At 55.7% G+C, this 18,844-nt stretch overlaps 1 protein-coding gene across 2 annotated transcripts; it reads left to right on the top strand.

The window, feature by feature from the left end:
* The first annotated feature begins 185 nt into the window (after positions 1–185).
* SNRNP40 (small nuclear ribonucleoprotein U5 subunit 40) lies at positions 186–18,617 on the top strand. 2 transcript variants are annotated; one of them, XM_062508941.1, is made up of 11 exons: positions 186–209; positions 291–407; positions 1,114–1,243; positions 1,752–1,845; positions 2,732–2,897; positions 3,410–3,532; positions 4,836–4,956; positions 6,034–6,116; positions 6,498–6,559; positions 15,983–16,086; positions 18,202–18,617. In XM_062508941.1, exons 1-11 carry the CDS (start codon positions 186–188, stop codon positions 18,249–18,251), a joined length of 1,074 nt encoding a protein of 357 aa, XP_062364925.1. In that variant the 3' UTR covers positions 18,252–18,617. The 2 variants fall into 2 exon arrangements, with proteins under 2 accessions (XP_062364925.1, XP_062364924.1); XM_062508940.1 differs by having other exon boundaries at positions 186–407.
* The last annotated feature ends 227 nt before the right edge of the window (positions 18,618–18,844 follow it).

Genomic DNA, 18,844 nt, shown 5'->3' with positions numbered 1-18,844 from the left:
CTGCCCAGCGCCAGTTCTCCACCAATCAGAGCGACGCGCGCCCGAAGGTGCCGCGCTCTCCGCTCTATCCTCGGGGCGCCGGTAGCGTGGGGCGGGGCGGGACATCCAGGGCGCTCCGCCAATCAGCGCGGCGAGTGCTGCGCCTACAGCCAATGGGAGGCGGGAGCCGGGGCCCGGCTCCCGCCATGATCGAGCAGCAGAAGCGGAAGGTCCCGGGCCCCGGCCCTGGCCCCAGCCCCGCTCCCGGCCCCCCCCCGGCGCCCGCCGCCCCCGGCGCCGCCCCCGCACCCGGCCCCGACCTCCCGCTCGTCCCCGTGCCCGCCAAGCGGCCCCGCCATGATCTGCCGGCGGCGCCGGGCACGGGCGGTGCGGGGGGACAGCCTCCGGCCGGAGCTCTGCTGCAGTCGGTAATGGGGGCAACGTGAGGGGAGGGTGGGAGGAGATCCGGGGTGGGGTGGAGAGGTGAGGGAAGAAGGCCGGAGGTTGTTCCAGTAGGAGGGAAGGGCCACGAGCATGTTGGGGCTGAGCACAGCTGAGGCGCCTCCAGTGCTGCTGGGTTCGGTTCTGGGCCCTTCAGTTCAGGAGGGGCTGGAGCGTGTCCGGCGAACGGGGCTGGAGCCCCAGGAGAGGCTGAGGGAGCTGGAAAGGGGCTCAGCCTGGAGAAAAGGAAGCTCAGGGGGGCCCTTGTGGCTCTGCACAACTCCCTGACAGGAGGGGACAGCCGGGGGGATTTGGGATCTGCTCCAGGGAACAGGGACAGGAGCAGAGGGAACAGCCTCAGGCTGGGCCAGGGGAGCTCAGGGTGGACAGCAGCAGGAATTTCCTCATGGAAAGGGTGGTGAGACCTTGGCAGGGACTGCCCAGGGGGGTTTGGAGTCCCCATCCCTGGATGTGACCAAGGAAGGACTCTGGCACTGAGAACTCTGGGCAGGGAACAAGGTGGGGATTGAGTACAGCTTGGATTTCATGATCCTGGAGCTTTTTTCTAACATCAGTATCCTGTGATTGTGGTGGAATTTGCTGTGAGAAGGTCAAGATGCTCTGCACGGGTGGTAGGCTGGCTATATCCTGGCCTTGTCCCTTGTCCCCTCATGATGTCCCTGTGTCCCTCAGGGCCCCCCGCGCTGCTCCTCACTGCAGGCCCCCATCATGCTGCTGTCAGGACATGAGGGGGAGGTTTATTGCTGCAAGTTCCATCCCAATGGCAACACCCTGGCCTCGGCTGGCTTCGACAGGCTCATCCGTGAGTGTCACTGCGTCCCCTGCTCTCCCTTGATGTCCTCCAGGCTGAGCTCACCCAGCTCAGGCCCTGCTTCTGAGGGGTTTTAGCTCCACCCTCACTTGGCTGGGTCCTGAGTGGGAACTGATTCCTCAGGGGTGTGCAGGAAGCTTTTCCCAGCTCCTCTCCAGGCCCATCCTAATGGTGCTGGAAATGTGTCTTACTGGGCACAGCCCTGTATGCTGCTCACCCAGGTTCTAGAGGTCTGCAGAAACGCAGTTTTTAATGATTACGGTTGGTAAAGCAAAGATTATAATTTTTCTTAACAAATTCACCTTAAATAAGACCCCTAAATCATCTCTGTCCCAGGGCTCACACGATGCTTTGTTCCTGCTGTGAATTATCCCACATGGGACTCAGCAGTAGTGCTGGCCCATCCTTCACTTGGCTGAAATCCTAAAGACCAGCTCCATGCACACAGTGGGCTGTTCCCATGGTTTTCTTGTGCTCACCTCTCCCTTGCTGTCCCTAGTGCTCTGGAATGTCTACGGGGACTGTGACAACTTTGCCACCCTGAAGGGACACAGCGGGGCTGTCATGGAGCTGCACTACAACACGGATGGCAGGTGAGGGCAGGGGCTTGCTGCTGCTCACAGACCCCAGGGACTTCCTGAACCTCAGGGAAGGGGCTGGAGCCCCAGGAGAGGCTGAGGGAGCTGGAAAGGGGCTCAGCCTGGAGAAAAGGAGGCTCAGGGGGGCCCTTGTGGCTCTGCACAACTCCCTGACAGGAGGGGACAGCCGGGGGGGGTTTGGGATCCGCTCCAGGGAACAGGGACAGGAGCAGAGGGAACGGCCTCAGGCTGGGCCAGGGGAGCTCAGGGTGGACAGCAGCAGGAATTTCCTCATGGAAAGGGTGGTGAGACCTTGGCAGGGACTGCCCAGAGAGGTTTGGAGTCCCCATCCCTGGAGGTGTCCAAGGAAGGTCTGGAGGTGACACTGAGAGCTCTGGGCAGGGGACAAGGTGGGGATCAGTTACAACTTGGACTTGCTGCTCTTGTTGCTCTTTTCCAGCCTAAATGATTCTGGGATTGTTGCCCTTGCTCAGTCCATGGACACCAAGTCCTTGTAGTGTGGCATTCCCAGTGTGAGCAAATGATCTGGGGGCAGCTAGGACCCACCAGTGCCCTTGATGCAGTTTTGGGGAACAGAGGGAGGTTTGTGCTGGGTGTCTGGGAGTCCCTGGGGAGGGGGAGAGAGAACAAATGCGATACTGGGAAATTTAAAAAGCTGTTCCACCATTGCTGCTGAGCCTTGCTGCCTCTACTCATCCCAGATGCTGCTTGAGGAGGCAGAAAAACAATTTATAGCAGGGATTAGAGGGAGTTTATCCATATAGCCACTCCAGTGTCATTCAGGCTCCTCCAAAACACCACCGGGGAGGTTCTCCCACTGGTTATTCCTGAGAGGAAGATGGGAAGGGAGCTGAACCCTCACAGTGATTGTTGCCTGCAGCATGCTCTTCTCAGCATCCACGGACAAAACCGTGGCTGTGTGGGACAGTGAGACCGGGGAGAGGGTGAAGAGGCTCAAGGGCCACACGTCCTTTGTCAACTCCTGCTACCCAGCCCGGAGGGGACCCCAGCTCGTGTGCACCGGCAGCGATGACGGCACTGTCAAGGTCAGGGTGTGCCCTGGGGAAAAGAGGGGGAGAAGCTTTTAGGATCTTCCCATTTAACTGGGCTGAATTCAGCCGTTCATTACTCATTTCCTTATCATATCACTCTGAGTTCAGAATCAAAAGTGTAACATTGAATTTCACTGCTCCTTTTTTTCTGTACTTCTCAGGGGGGTTAGGAAGGTTGAGCTGCTCAGCTGGGCTTTTTCTGCTGCTCTGGGTTAGCAAAGCATGAGAAAACTATTCCTGAAATCTGAGCTGGCCCCTTCTCTTTCCTGAAATCTGCACTGACCCTTTCTTCCCTACCTTGGTTCCTCTGCCACAAACACATCGGGTTTAACGTTTCTAATAAAGATTTCCAGATTGGGTGTTTTTTATAATGATTTCCTGAGTTCTACAAAGGGATTTCAGGAGAACAGTCTGAGTCTCTGCCAATATCTCTGCAGCTCCCTGTGATTTTAAATATCTGTTAAATATCTGTACGCAGCTCTTACAAGTGCCGCATTTCTTTCCAGCTGTGGGATATCAGGAAAAAAGCTGCTGTCCAGACATTCCAGAACACCTACCAGGTCCTGGCTGTCACCTTCAATGACACCAGTGACCAGATCATCTCTGGAGGCATTGACAATGACATCAAGGTAGGACCCTGTTTCCCTTACCCACTGTGCCCACCTTGTCCCTCCTCTCACACCTTGTGTTGCTCAAGGACAGCCATGGGGGTCACCTGCTGAATTTTACATCCCAGCGCCCCCTGGACCTGCTGTGTCCCTCTCTGCTGGTGGTACAGGTCCAATAAAGTGGCAGGGAGCTATTCCAGGCTGGCAGTGACAGCCTGGCATTCCCGGTGTCCCAGCACTGCTGTCACCCGCCTGAGCCAGCGTGGAATGCAGGCTGTGCTGGCAGGCTGTGCTTGCAGGCTGTGACAGAGCCATGGGTGAGGTCAACGGAAGAAAATGTGGTGACATGTCCCCTCTGTGCCCTCTGCCCCAGTTTGCAGCTCCCCCTGGCACCTGCTGGTGTGGAAAGTTCTTATGTAAGAGTGAGCTCAGCGTTTCATTCAGCTGATTGCCCTGGTGGCCGCAGGGCTCAGGCTGTCCCTGTGCCCTCCACCCCTGTCCCAGCCAGTGCTCGGTGTGGCACTGCCACCAGAGCTGTCCCCTGCCTGTCCCCACCAGTGCTGAGATTGGCACTGCCACCAGAGCTGTCCCCAGCCTGTCTGCACCAGTGCTGAGATTGGCACTGCCACCAGAGCTGTCCCCAGCCTGTCCCAGCCAGTGCTCAGTGTGGCACTGCTACCAGAGCTGCTCCTCTGCCCCTCTTTGGGAATTGGGGAGCTCCTGCTCTGTACCATCAGGCAGGGGGATTTGGGGTTTTGGGGGGATTCTGTACCAGTTCAAGAGGAATTCTGCTGGCACGGGGCTGCTGATATTTAGCTCTTTGAAGGTTGAACATATTCACTGAGAAATCTTCTAATAGGCAAATTCTGTTTTTCTAGAACACACATAAACTTCCAGCCTCATATTTCCACAGGATCATGGAATGGTTTGGGTGGAAAGGGATCTGAAAGATTATCTCATTCCACCCCCTACCATGGCAGGGACACCTCCCATGTCCCAGGCTGGCCTTGCACACTGCCAGGGACATCCAGGCAGGCATCTGCAGGTGCTCTGGGAATTCCATCCCAGCCCTGCCCTCTGGCAGTGGGAAGCCATTCCCTGTGTCCTGTGTAGGTGTGGGGGGCTGCTGCTGTGTAACTCCTTGGGGGTCGAACACACCTAGTTACAAATCTAAGGCACAAATCCCATTTTCCTACAACTCCCATCAAGCTCCAGACCCCAGCAGCTGGAAGCCACAGCTGATGGCAGCAGCTGAGTGCCCAGTGCCTGTGTGGGATGCTCTGGGAGCTGCAGCTCCAGCATTCCTGGCTGTTTCCTGTACCAGGTGTGGGACCTGCGGCAGAACAAGCTCACCTACAGCATGCGTGGCCATGCCGACTCGGTGACGGGCCTGAGCCTCAGCTCTGAGGGCTCCTACCTGCTCTCCAACGCCATGGACAACACAGGTACAGCCTGCTGAGCCTGCCGGGGACACCTCTGGGTGTTCATCCCAGGCACACAGCACTGAGGGGGGTGGGCTGCAGGGAGCTTGGCTCCAGAGCTCAACCACAGATTGGTGGCCTTGGTTGGGGGGGAGCAGCCTCAGAAGGGGTTGTCCCAGCTCCTGGAGGGAGCTGGGGACAAGAGCCATGACACAGGTTATCCTGCAGGACACTGGGGACAGGAGCTGTGCACAGGTTATCCTGCAGGACACTGGGGACAGGAGCCGTGGCACAGGTTATCCTTCAGGACACTGGGGACAGGAGCCGTGGCACAGGTTATCCTGCAGGACACTGGGGACAGGAGCCATGACACAGGTTATCCTGCAGGACACTGGGGACAGGAGCTGTGCACAGGTTATCCTGCAGGACACTGGGGACAGGAGCCGTGGCACAGGTTATCCTTCAGGACACTGGGGACAGGAGCCGTGGCACAGGTTATCCTGCAGGACACTGGGGACAGGAGCCGTGGCACAGATTATCCTGCAGGACACTGGGGACAGGAGCTGTGGCACAGGTTATCCTGCAGGACACTGGGGACAGGAGCCTTGGCACAGGTTATCCTGCAGGACACTGGGGACAGGAGCTGTGGCACAGGTTATCCTGCAGGACACTGGGGACAGGAGCCGTGGCACAGGTTATCCTGCAGGACACTGGGGACAGGAGCTGTGCACAGGTTATCCCTGTACTTGGGGTCTGGCTTGTTTCAGGGTGTGTTCCCTCAGCATGAGTGACAGCCCAGCTGCCACCCTGCCTGTCCCATTGTCCCTCAGTGAGGCTGAGCCCAGCAGGACCGTGCCCATGGGATGTGTCAGGATGAAGAAAGGCCTCCTGTAAGGAGGTGGTGGCTTAATTTTGGGATGGCAGGTTTGAATTTTTTTGTAATTCTACATTGCTGCTGTTTTCCTGCCAGAGCAGAGCCTTCTGCAGGTTCCCTGTGGCCTTTGGGAAATGAGGGATCAGGGAGCCAGTCCTGGGCACGGGGCTCTGCCAGGGCTGTCCTTTCCCTGTGCCCCTCACCTGCTGCCTCTGATTCTGTTGTAGTTCGGATCTGGGATGTGAGGCCTTTTGCCCCCAAGGAGAGATGTGTCAAGATTTTCCAGGGAAATGTCCATAATTTTGAAAAGGTGAGTGTGTTCGATTGCTTGTTCAATTCCCCCTGCTATTAACTTTTCTCTTGTTTTTTTTTTTTTTTTTTTTTCAATTCAAGTTTGCCCAGAAAGGCTTTAGTAAGAACTCAAAGAAAGATGAATACTCAAAGTGGGATTCCAATTAAAGCCTCAGGAACAAGATTTCTTTGCTCAGTTCAGCTGTAATTAGCTGTAAATTAAGTATTTTCTACACTTAACATCTACTTTGTGTAAAATAACAAGGCACTGGCTGTTTCCAGCAATAAAATAAAATCTGTAATTACCATCTCATCTTCCAAGGGGGATCATTAATGTGGTACTTTTAATTCAAGGAGAAGAAGGAATCTAAATAGATCTGTGCATGTTCTTTTGTTGTAGAACCTTCTGAGGTGCTCCTGGTCCCCTGATGGCAGTAAAATTGCAGGGGGCTCTGCTGACAGGTGAGTTACCACTGCATTCCTCTGTCCCCATCAATCCATTATGGATTTGCAGTGTTCCTGCATCAGAATCTCAAGGCTCAGGGTTGTGTGTAAAGGTGTGAAATTCCAAACAGCCCTCAGGGAGTTTTCCTGATTTCCACAGGGATGTGTTTCTGTTGTTTTGGTGTCTGTGCAGGAGTACTTGACTGTTGTAAAATCTGGTTATTATTGTCAAAACCTGGCTGAGGCTCTGCCCTGTCCCACCACAGGATTCCCCAGCAGGTGACAAGGACATCTTTCACTGGGTTGGATCCCTGCGTGTCCTGGCAGAAGCTTGGGAGGGTCTTTGAGGGCAGGGTCTTTGAGGTCAGGGTCTGGGTGTGGGGTTGGAGGATGAGGAGCACAAATCACAGTTAAATCCCTGCATGGTGGGATTCCAGGGATCATTGATGACCTCTCCTTTGATTAAGGAGAAAAAAAACCCAAAACAATTGGCACATCTCAGACTTGTAAATGGAAGATTCTGTAAAATGAGCTGAGGAGTGAAAAGGGCAGAGAGAAGAGGCAGAACAGGGTCTGAAGGTCCCTCTGAAGGACACCCTTGTCCCCTGGAGCAAATCCAGGCCCAAATCCAGTGCCAGGAGACAGGAATTCCTGCAGGCCAGGGCATGGAGCAGCAACAATCACCAGATTAATGAGGTTCTGATAGCAAAGAGGCACAACTTGAGCTTTCCCTGTCCAGATTCAGTGGGACAGCTGTCCCAGCATGTGCCAGGGCTGTGACTCTGCCCCCAGCCCTACTGGGCACTGAGTGGGGCACGTGGGGAGAGGGCAGCTCCTAGTCCAGGACAGAGCAGCTCCTGGCCCGGGGCACAGAGCGGCCCCTGGCCTGGGACACAGAGCGGTTCCTGGCCCCGGGACACAGAGAGGCCCCTGACCCGGGACACAGAGAGGCCCCTGACCCGGGGCACGGAGCGGCCCCTGACCCGGGACACGGAGCAGCCCCTGGCCCGGGGCACGGAGCGGCCCCTGACCCGGGACACGGAGCAGCCCCTGGCCCGGGGCACGGAGCGGCCCCTGGCCCCGGGACACAGAGAGGCCCCTGACCCGGGGCACGGAGCGGCCCCTGACCCGGGACACGGAGCAGCCCCTGGCCCGGGGCACAGAGCGGCCCCTGGCCCGGGTGTCCTGGTTTGAAGGACAGGTGTTTGCCAAGGAAAGCAGAAGCTTCCCCTTGGACTGAAAGAAAATGTGATTCTTCCGATTATTATAATTTTGGAATTAAGAGAGCTCTCAGGCAAAGATATGGGGGTAGGAATAACAGTTCTTTACTAGTATATCTAACATGACAAACAAGAACAACAACAGCTATGAAATTAGCCACAAACAGAACAGTAACTCAGTCCCAGTGTTTCTTGGCTGCAGGCACCTTTTCCCTGAGCTGCAGTTCCCGGTGCTGGGGGCGGGCGGGTCCCGCAGAGCTGCAGGAGGGCTGGGGGTGATGGCAGCGCTGTCCCAGGGGGAGAGAGAGATGGAGAGAGAGCTCTCCGCTCACGGTGTCGGTCCCGGTGCTCAGTAGAGTGCTGGATGGTGGTAGTTCACAGCGAGAAGACAGCAGGGCAGGGTCCGATGGTGGTTTCCCGACGCTGGGATGGGACACAGGCGGCGATCGTCCTTCTCATCCGAACTCCGCGGGGGAAATGGGCCGAGGCCCAGCCTTCCGCTTCCTCTTCTGGCTGTTTGAATCTCGCGGGGTTTCTCTCTTCCCTCCCGTCCCTTCCCCCTTGTCACCAGGGCCCAGTCAACAGGTATCTTAGCATGACAATGGGGAAAATTCCACAGAGGGAAAAAGGGAGAGAACTAACCCTCAACATTATCCACCCCGAATTTTCCCCTACCATCATGCCAAATCAAATTAAAAATCTTCAAATTATAGACATCCATACAGTTACAGATACAGGCACAGTATCATAGGTGGTTCACCCTAAAACAAGGTCTCCTTGGGGTATGCATCTGGTCTTTCCATCCCTTTGCATGATCCACCAGGTACACCCTGGCCCTTGAGCAAAAACCACCCCCCGAATTGGATTGTCTTTGCTGGAGGCAGGGTTCACCCAAACAGTTTTTCCTAGCATACCTCTCATATGCACCACTGGAACCTTGTCCCCATCTGGTGTTCTCAAGGGCTCAGACTGGGCAGGGCCTGCTCGATTAGTGGAACCTTGGGTGTTCACTAACCATGTGGCCTTTGGTAGATTAATCTCCCAGTTCTTGAAAGTCCCCCCACCCAGTGCCTTCAAGGTGGTTTTAAGCAGCTCATTGCACCGTTCCACTTTCCCAGCCGCTGGTGCGTGATAAGGAATGTGGTACACCCACTCGATGCCGTGTTCTCTGGCCCAGGTGCTTATGAGGCTGTTCTTGAAATGAGTCCCATTGTCTGACTCAATTCTCTCAGGGGTACCATGTCTCCAAAGGACTTGTTTTTCCAGGCCCAGGATGGTGTTGCGGGCAGTGGCATGAGGCACAGGGTAGGTCTCCAACCATCCAGTGGTGGCTTCCACCATGGTCAGCACGTAGCGCTTGCCTTGGCGTGTCTGAGGCAGTGTGATGTAGTCAATCTGCCAGGCCTCCCCATACTTATATTTGGACCACCGCCCCCCATACCAGAGGGGCTTCACTCGCTTGGCTTGCTTGATGGCAGCACACATCTCATAGTCATGGATAACCTGGGAAATACTGTCCATGGTGAGATCCACCCCTCGGTCTTGTGCCCACTTATAGGTAGCATCTCTGCCTTGATGACCTGAGGCATCGTGGGCCCATCGAGCCAGGAACAACTCTCCCTTGTGTTGCCAGTCTAAGTCTATCTGTGACACCTCTATCCTTGCAGCCTGATCTACTTGCTCATTGTGTTGGTGCTCCTCATTAGCCCGACTCTTGGGGACATGGGCATCTACATGACGGACCTTTACGGGTAGCTTCTCTACCCGACTGGCAATGTCTTTCCACTCATCAGCAGCCCAGATTGGTTTTCCCCTACGCTGCCAGTTAGCTTTTTTCCATCTTTCCAGCCAACCCCACAGAGCATTGGCTACCATCCATGAATCAGTGTAAAGGTAAAGCTTTGGCCACTTCTCTCTTTCATCAATGTCCAGGGCCAGCTGAACGGCTTTGAGTTCAGCAAGTTGACTTGATCCACCTTCTCCTTCAGTAGCTTGTGCAACCTGTCGTGTGGGGCTCCATACGGCTGCTTTCCACTTCCGGTTCATCCCCACGATGCGACAGGAACCGTCAGTGAAAAGAGCGTAGCGAGTTTCATCTGCTGGCAGTTGGTTGTATGGCGGGGCTTCATCAGCCCGGGTCACTTGTTCTTGCTCCTCTTCATCGGCAAGACCAAAATTTTCACCTTCTGGCCAGTTTGTAATTATTTCCAATATCCCAGCGCGATTTGGGTTTCTGATACGGGCGCGCTGTGTGATGAGGGCAATCCACTTGCTCCATGTGGCATCGGTGGCGTGGTGGGTAGAGGGGACCTTCCCTTTAAACATCCACCCCAGCACTGGTAGTCGGGGTGCCAGGAGGAGCTGTGTTTCTGTGCCAGTCACCTCTGAGGCAGCTTGAACTCCTTCAGAAGCAGCCAAGATCTCCTTCTCTGTTGGGGTGTAGTTGGCTTCAGACCCTCTGTAACTTCGGCTCCAGAATCCCAGAGGTCGGCCTCGGGTCTCACCAGGTACCTTCTGCCAAAGGCTCCAGGACAAGCCCTTGTTCCCGGCTGCAGAGTAGAGCACATTCTTCACCTCTGGTCCCGTCCTGACTGGGCCGAGGGCTACAGCATGAGCGATCTCCTGCTTGATCTGGGCAAAGGCTTGCTGCTGCTCAGGGCCCCAGTGGAATTCGTTCTTCTTCCGGGTGACCAGGTAGAGAGGGCTCACGATCTGGCTGTACTCAGGAATGTGCATTCTCCAAAAGCCTATGGCACCTAGGAAAGCTTGTGTTTCCTTCTTGTTGGTTGGTGGAGACATCGCGGTGATCTTATTGATGACCTCAGTGGGGATTTGGCGCCGCCCATCTTGCCACTTTACTCCCAGGAACTGGATCTCTTGGGCAGGACCTTTGACTTTGCTCTTCTTGATGGCAAAACCGGCTCCCAGCAGAATCTGGATGATCTTTTCTCCTTTCTCAAATACTTCCATTGCCGTGTTCCCCCACACAATGATGTCATCAATGTACTGCAGATGTTCTGGAGCTTCACCCTTTTCCAGTGCAGCCTGGATCAGTCCATGGCAGATGGTGGGGCTGTGCTTCCACCCCTGGGGCAGTCGGTTCCAGGTGTACTGCACGCCCCTCCAGGTGAAAGCAAACTGAGGCCTGAGGAATGGAGAAAAATGCATTGGCAATGTCAATGGTGGCGTACCACTTTGCTGCCTTGGACTCCAGCTCGTACTGGAGTTCCAGCATGTCCGGCACGGCAGCGCTCAGCGGTGGAGTCACTTCATTCAATGCACGATAGTCCACAGTCAATCTCCATTCTCCGTCAGACTTGCGCACAGGCCAGATGGGGCTGTTGAAGGGTGAGTGGGTTTTGCTGACCACCCCTTGGCTCTCCATCATCTTGTGGATGGGGATCACGGCATCTCCATTTGTCCTGTACTGCCGGTGGTGCACTGTGGAGGTGGCAATTGGCACTTGCTGCTCCTTCACCTTCAGGAGTCCCACTGCAGATGGGCTCTCTGACAGTGCAAGCAAGGTGTTCAATTGCTTAATGTTTTCTGCCTCTACAGCAGCTATTCCAAAAGCCCACCTGAGTCCTTTTGGGTCTTTGTAATATCCATTCCTGAGGAAGTCTATGCCTAGAATACACGGTGCCTCTGGGCCAGTCACAATTGGATGCTTCTGCCACTCTTTCCCAGTCAGGCTCACCTCAGCCTCCAGCAAAGTCAATTCCTGTGATCCCCCTGTCACCCCAGCAATAGAAACAGGCTCTTCCCCAACATGTTCTGATGGTATTAGGGTGACCTGTGAACCAGTGTCAACTAATGCCCTATGTTTTTGTGGCTCTGATGTGCCAGGCCATCGGATCCACACCGTCCAAACGACCCGGTTTTCCCGTGCCTCTCCCTGGCTAGAGGCAGGGCCCCTCTAGCACTGGTTATTATTTCCTTCCTGGGCATACGTGTTGGAGGTTCCCTCAAGGGGATCTGACAAATCATCCTCCCTTTTGTAATACCCTGCATCTTGGTTATGGGAAGTTGAGGCTACCTTCACTTTAGTGGAGCTCCTTTGGTTAGTGTTTCCCTCCTTGAGTTGACGCACCCGTGCTGCCAGGACAGAAGTGGGTTTCCCATCCCACCTCCTCATGTCTTCCCCATGGTCACGCAGAAAGAACCACAGGTCAGCTCGTGGGGTGTATCCTCTCTCCTTAGCTGGGGGACGTTGGGCTCTAACTCTGGGATCTGTGACTCACACTGGTGCTGCATTGACCTTCCTCATCTCCTCCCTCACCCCTCTTATCTCCTCCTTGAACTCCTCTCTGAGTTCCCTAATCACGGCAGAGACCTGAGCCTGCATTGGGCCATTCATTATACTCTCAAAATTTCTGAGCTTATCGGCAACAGAACCCACTGTCTCGTGGTTGGTGTCAGCATTAATGGCTGCAATGAATGTGGTGTATTGAGATGGCCCCAGGTGTGCCAGATTCCACAACATCTGCCCTGTGCACCTGACCTTGTCGGGGTCATTGTCATGTTGTCCACCCCTCCCAAAGAGTATCTCCAGTACTGCCACTTCTCTCAGCTGTTGGATCCCCTCCTCAGCGGTTTTCCAGCACATTCTATGGTGGTGCTCCTGCATTCTCTCTCTATGGACAAACCTCTCTCTTACACTCATTAAAAGCCGCTCCCAGAGGGAAAGGGGGCCTGGTTCCCTTACGAATATGTGATCCACACCTGAGTCCTGGGTCAGGGGTCCCAAATTCCTTGCCTCAGTACCATCCAGCTGCACACCTGTACCCATAAGGTCCCAGACCCGCAGTAACCACGTTGTAAAAGCCTCACGGCCCCTTCGTACAACATCTTTACGCAGATTACGGAGACTCTCGTATGACAGGGACTCCGTGACAATCTCAACCTCTGGCTCCCCTGCTGGTTGTGAGGGCCCTGCTTTCTGATCATTATTATCTAGGTGCTTTGTTTTCACCTTAGACTTCCTAGTTTCCACAGGGGATGGCAGAGATGGAGGAGAAGCGGCGATCGTCCTTCCCGTCCGAACTCCGCGGGGGAAATGGGCCGAGGCCCAGCCTTCCGCTTCCTCTTCTGGCTGTTTGAATCTCGCGGGGTTTCTCTCTTCCCTCCCGTCCCTTCCCCCTTGTCACCAGGGCCCAGTCAACAGGTATCTTAGCATGACAATGGGGAAAATTCCACAGAGGGAAAAAGGGAGAGAACTAACCCTCAACACCGGGGCACAGAGCGGCCCCTGGCCCAGGACACAGAGCGGTTCCTGGCCCGGGACACAGAGCGGTTCCTGGCCCGGGACACAGAGCGGTTCCTGGCCCGGGGCACAGAGCGGTTCCTGGCCCGGGACACAGAGCGGTTCCTGGCCCGGGACACAGAGCGGTTCCTGACCCGGGACACAGAGCGGTTCCTGGCCCGGGGCACAGAGCGGTTCCTGGCCCGGGGCACAGAGCGGTTCCTGGCCCCGGGACACACAGAGCGGTTCCTGGCCCGGGGCACAGAGCGGTTCCTGGCCCCGGGACACACAGAGCGGTTCCTGGCCCAGGACACAGAGCGGTTCCTGGCCCGGGACACAGAGCGGTTCCTGGCCCGGGGCACAGAGCGGTTCCTGGCCCGGGGCACAGAGCGGCTCCTGGCCCGGGACACAGAGCGGTTCCTGGCCCGGGACACAGAGCGGCTCCTGGCCTGGGACACAGAGCGGTTCCTGGCCCGGGGCACAGAGCGGTTCCTGGTCCGGGGCACAGAGCAGCCCGGGACACAGAGCGGTTCCTGGCCCGGGACACAGAGCGGCTCCTGGCCTGGGACACAGAGCGGTTCCTGGCCCGGGGCACAGAGCGGCTCCTGGCCCGGGGCACAGAGCGGTTCCTGGCCCGGGACACACAGAGCGGTTCCTGGCCCGGGACACAGAGCGGTTCCTGGCCCGGGGCACAGAGCGGTTCCTGGCCCGGGACACAGAGCGGTTCCTGGCCCGGGGCACAGAGCGGTTCCTGGCCCGGGACACAGAGCGGTTCCTGGCCCGGGGCACAGAGCGGTTCCTGGCCCGGGGCACAGAGCGGTTCCTGGCCCGGGGCACAGAGCGGTTCCTGGCCCGGGACACAGAGCGGTTCCTGGCCCGGGGCACAGAGCGGTTCCTGGCCCCGGGACACACAGAGCGGTTCCTGGTCCGGGGCACAGAGCGGTTCCTGGCCCGGGGCACAGAGCGGTTCCTGGCCCGGGACACAGAGCGGTTCCTGGCCCGGGACACAGAGCGGTTCCTGGCCCGGGGCACAGAGCGGTTCCTGGCCCCGGGACACAGAGCGGTTCCTGGCCCGGGACACAGAGCGGTTCCTGGCCCGGGACACAGAGCGGTTCCTGGCCCGGGGCACAGAGCGGTTCCTGGCCCCGGGACACAGAGCGGTTCCTGGCCCGGGGCACAGAGCGGTTCCTGGCCCGGGGCACAGAGCAGCCCGGGACACAGAGCAGCTTGTGGCCAGATCCCTGTGGTCAGGCTGAGCCCTGCTCTGAGCATGTGTGCCTGGAGTTTGGGTCAATGGTTTCATTCTGCAGGTGCTGGTGTAGCTCAGGTCTCTGACAGATCCTGGGGCAGGTCACACCAGGCCACTCCAGTCTTTCTGCTATCATAGAGTTTCTCATTAATTCTTTTTAAATCTTTTTTTTAAGTTGCTTTTTTTTTTGGGGGGGGGGGTTGTATCTGCAGGAAAAGCAAAGCAAGATTAAACAAACGTTTTGTTTTGAGTACAAAACATTCCCCTGGTGATTCCTCTCCTGTACTTGGTCTGTGTTGGAGGGACAATTACCTGAATCTTTATTTTTGCTGTTGAGCCCTTCAGAAGTGTTGTAGTAAAATCAGCCACTTTGCCTCTTTTGCAACACCAAATTAAAAACCACAGCAGCAGAGTGCTTTAAGAAAGGAACAGATACAGTTCCTGCCCCCTAGATAAGAGTTGGACTTAAGATATTCCTGATTCAAGGCTTACCTTGCAGGCCTAAGGGTTTCCCTCAAGAAAATAAATTACAGAATAGCACTGGCCTGGAAAGCTCCTAAGGAGGAGGAGCACATGGTGCTGATACCCTGTGCCCTCTCTGGGCAGCCAGCAGGGGTTGTAAATAATGCAGGGCTTTTTTGGGGTGAAAAGCAGCAATTCAGTTAAAATCCAGGTTGATTGTACAAGCAAAGCTTTTTTTTGTCTGGTCTTCAAAGCCCTGACATGGAAAGGAAGGGGGAAACTGAGGAACCCAAAAGAAGCCTGGAAGGGTCCTGACTCGGTGCTGAGGGAGGGGCTACCCATGCCCAGTGAGTTTGAGTCCCTGCAGGAGCAGGGATCCATTTCCCATGTGTTCCTGGAAAATGCTCCTTTCCCGTGTGTTCTGGGCTGTGTCCCTGTCCCTCAGCCTCAGTGATAGCCTGGGGTGTGACAGCAGAGCTGCCCTTCCCACCAAACCCCACTCCTGCCCTTTCCTGCCCCAGGAGTTCCTTTGAGCTGTCAGCCACCTCCCTAAGGAGGGGATAGAAGGAAAGGCTGATGCCTTGGGTTTTAGCTTCTGTATTTTTCAGACTTTCTGATGCTTGCTTCCCTGACTCCAAGATCGTTTTTAAGAGAAGTGTGAAAGCTGAGCTGTGCCTGGTGCTCCCAGAGAAGATTCCTGGGGGGTTCTCAGCTCAGGCAGGACCCAGCAGTGGGTGAGGCCTGACAGAGAGTGATTAAAGGGTTCAGTGTCATCCCATCACTCCCTGTGAGATGCTGAAAAGTGGATCATGTGGCACAGCAGGAAGAAATGCCATCTTTAGAGCTGCTGGCTGTGAGGGATTGCAGTGCAGCAGGGGCTGGGGGAGCTCTGGGGGGGCACTGGCAGCCCAAGGGGATGCCTGGACATACAGAGTGTTTTGGGGGGTGACTGTGAGGGTGAGACCCCTCGTCCCCATTCCCAGTGCTGATTTTCTCCCAGTCCCTGCACTATCAAGGATTTTTTTGGCCTCCCAGCTTTCAAATCCATCTCTGGACCCTGAGGGGTGAAGTGCAGTGTTGGCAGGGAGGTTTTTGCCTCTGGACCTGTTGACTCGTCTCTGCTCCCCTGGGCCAGTCAGAACAGCATTTTTCTCCTGGGAAGTTGCTGTTTATCCACACAAAGATTATTCCAGCCAGCTGGAGGGCTCCCTGGGGGGAGCAGATGTTTTCTTCGGCCCGTGCCTGCCCTGACCAGGACTCTGTTGCAGGTTTGTGTACGTGTGGGACACCACCTCCAGGAGGATCCTGTACAAGCTGCCTGGCCATGCTGGCTCTGTCAATGAACTGGCTTTCCACCCTGAGGAACCCATCAGTAAGTGCTCCCCACCTCCCCAGGGCTCACTGGGCTGCCGATCTGTGGGAATCAGCCCCAGAATTGCCAGACTGGCTCAGAGTCCAATTATCAGCAGATTTAGAGGTGGCAGGGCCTTGTCTGCTCATCTGCAGTTGGGTGGGGGCATCCTGGGCTGAACACAGAGAATCTGGGACTGGGGTGGGGACACCCAGAGGGCAGCAGGGTGGCTCTTGGCTGGGCTGGGGGTGGCTGCTACTGCCCAGGGCTTGTCCAGCCTTCCCAGGGGCCATGAGGAAGGGGTTTGGAAAATCTGGAATGCCAGGGATGTAGGCATGTTTGGTGATTCCATGAGGATATGGATCACCTCGGGAGCCTGGGGGCCCTAACTTCCCTAAAAGCTGTAGGAAACAAATCAGAGAATCACAAAATCACAATCCCAGAGTGGTTTGGTCAGGAAGGGACCTTAAATCCCACCCAGTGCCACCCCTGCCGTGGCAGGGACACCTCCCACTGTCCCAGGCTGCTCCAGCCCCAGTGTCCAACCTGGCCTTGGGCACTGCCAGGGATCCAGGGGCAGCCACAGCTGCTCTGGGAATTCCATCCCAGAACAATTCCTTCCCAAAATCCCATCCAAAGGAAGGGTTTAGGCCCTGTTCTGGAAATGTCTCACATGTGGCACCACAGTCAGAGCTGGGTGATGCAAAGCTCGTGGTGACTTTTCAGAGCCATTTGACCTCCCTGCCGTAGCTGGGCCCAGGTTCCATTCCCATTTCCTGGTCTAGCATGGGCTGGGCAGGACTGCAGGGTGCTGTGTTTCCATGGAAACACTCACCTTGGCCAAAAATTAGGAACAGTCAACTCCAAAGCCAAGGCAAGGGGCAGGAGCTCTGGGTTTTTTCCTGGGTATCCACGGCTCTGCCTGAGCCTGGGGCTGTGCTGGAGGGGCAGAGCCAGCTCCTCCCTGGGTGTGAGATCCTGTGCTCTTGGCTCATCAATCACTGGCCTTCAAATAAAAATTTAAAAACTATTACTAAAAACCTACGGAGTCATGCAACTGATGGCTGGGAACTCCTGGGAATGTAAATCCCATAAATCACTGCAGGATTCTCACCTGCACAGGGAGCCAGGCTGTGGCAGGCTGACAAACACCAGGCTGGAATTGGTGCAGAAACCCCCAGAGCTCTCCTGGGCAGGGATTAAACCATTGATGGTTTCTTCTGGGTCATTTTTGTGCCTCTTGTGCTTAGAATTCTCTGAAGCAGGGGAAGGGTCTGGAGCCCCAGGAGAGGCTGAGGGAGCTGGAAAGGGGCTCAGCCTGGAGAAAAGGAGGCTCAGGGGGGACCTTGTGGCTCTGCACAACTCCCTGACAGGAGGGGACAGCCGGGGGGATTTGGGATCTGCTCCAGGGAACAGGGACAGGAGCAGAGGGAAGGTTTAGGTTGGATTTTGGGACTATCTCTCCATGGAAAGGGCTCCCCATCCTTGGAGGTGTTCAGAGAAGCTGTGGCTGTGGCACCTGGGGATGTGGGCAGTGGTGACCCTGGGGGTGGTGCCACGCTGGCAGTGGGGTTTGATGATCTCGGGGATGTTCCCCAACCCCAAGGCTCCCCTGGCTGTGGCTCAGGATGGCCCAGGGCCCGGGGCAACTGGAACCAGGTGAATTTTCCCTGTTCCCAGGGAATGCTGTCCTGGGGACCCTGTCCTGGCCGGATGTGCCCTCTAGTGGCGCTGGCAGAGCCTCAACGCTTGTGGGGATGAAAATCCCTCCTCGGGAGCCTTCCAGAGATGTTTTATCCACCTCTCTCCTTCCACAGCCCGGCTCAGCCGTTCCCAGCAGCTCAGGGACAGGGGGTGGCAGCCACCAGCACAGCCTGGCATCGGTGTCACAGCACTGTTCCATGGTTGTTTGGTTGTTTTGGGGAACAACTGAAATTTGGCTTCCAGCAAAATGAGGAGTTCAGTACTGTGTCCTTAGGGAGGTCCCAAACCACTGGGATAATTTTTCTATTTTAGTTTTTATACTCTGTTTTAATTTTTATATTCAGTTTTAATTTCTTTATTCTTTTCTGTATTCCTTTCTGTATTCCTTTCCTTCCTTTCTGTATTCCTTTCCATCCTTTCCTTCCCCCTCAGTTCTTTCTGCATCCAGTGACAAAAGGCTGTACATGGGGGAGATCCAGTGAGGCCCAGGAGGAGCTGTGGGATCTGTGCCCTTGGGATCCTGGATTTGCAGGAGCTGGATGGATTCACTTCCCAGTGGAGAAGGTGACAGCAGCTTGGTGTGACAGCCCACCCTGGTGCAGGCTGTCCCCTCTCCACATCTCACTGTGCAGCTTTTTCCACCTCCCCTTTCTTTGGGGAGGCAGGAAAACTTGGAATTGAAAGGAATTTTGTTTTGGCTGTGCCACTGACAATGAAATCCTTCTCCAGATCCCTTGAAATTGAGAAGTTTTGTTTCAGAACCACGTGTGGCCTGTATATTCCCTGTCCTGTTTCTTTTTGCTTTTTTTTTGGTACAGTTAAAACTGCAATAAATGACTTTTTACACAGCTCAGTGTCTGGGGTTTATTGCTCTGAGTACTTTTCTGTTCTCCAGTATTAAATCTGGTCCTCACCTGTGGATAACCAGGGAAATCGTCAAAATTAAAATCATGGAGTGGTTTGGGTGGGAAGGAATCTTGACTCCCATCCAGTGCCTGCCTCCCACTGTCCCAGGCTGCTCCCAGCCCCAATGTCCAACCTGGCCTTGGGCACTGCCAGGGATCCAGGGGCAGCC

This window comes from Cinclus cinclus, chromosome 26 (assembly GCF_963662255.1).
Source record: "Cinclus cinclus chromosome 26, bCinCin1.1, whole genome shotgun sequence".
Classification (NCBI taxonomy): Eukaryota; Metazoa; Chordata; class Aves; order Passeriformes; family Cinclidae; genus Cinclus; species Cinclus cinclus.
Note: the sequence above shows the minus strand (reverse complement) of the source record. Positions and strands in the feature narration are given on the sequence as shown.

Coding starts and splice junctions, on each gene's coding strand:
- SNRNP40 (XM_062508940.1), top strand. CDS start 186: ATGATCGAGCAGCAGAAGCGGAAGGTCCCGGGCCCCGGCCCTGGCCCC. Junction 2,898..3,409: donor GCGATGACGGCACTGTCAAG/GTCAGGGTGTGC, acceptor ATTTCTTTCCAG/CTGTGGGATATCAGGAAAAA. Junction 16,087..18,201: donor CCACCCTGAGGAACCCATCA/GTAAGTGCTCCC, acceptor CTTCCCCCTCAG/TTCTTTCTGCATCCAGTGAC.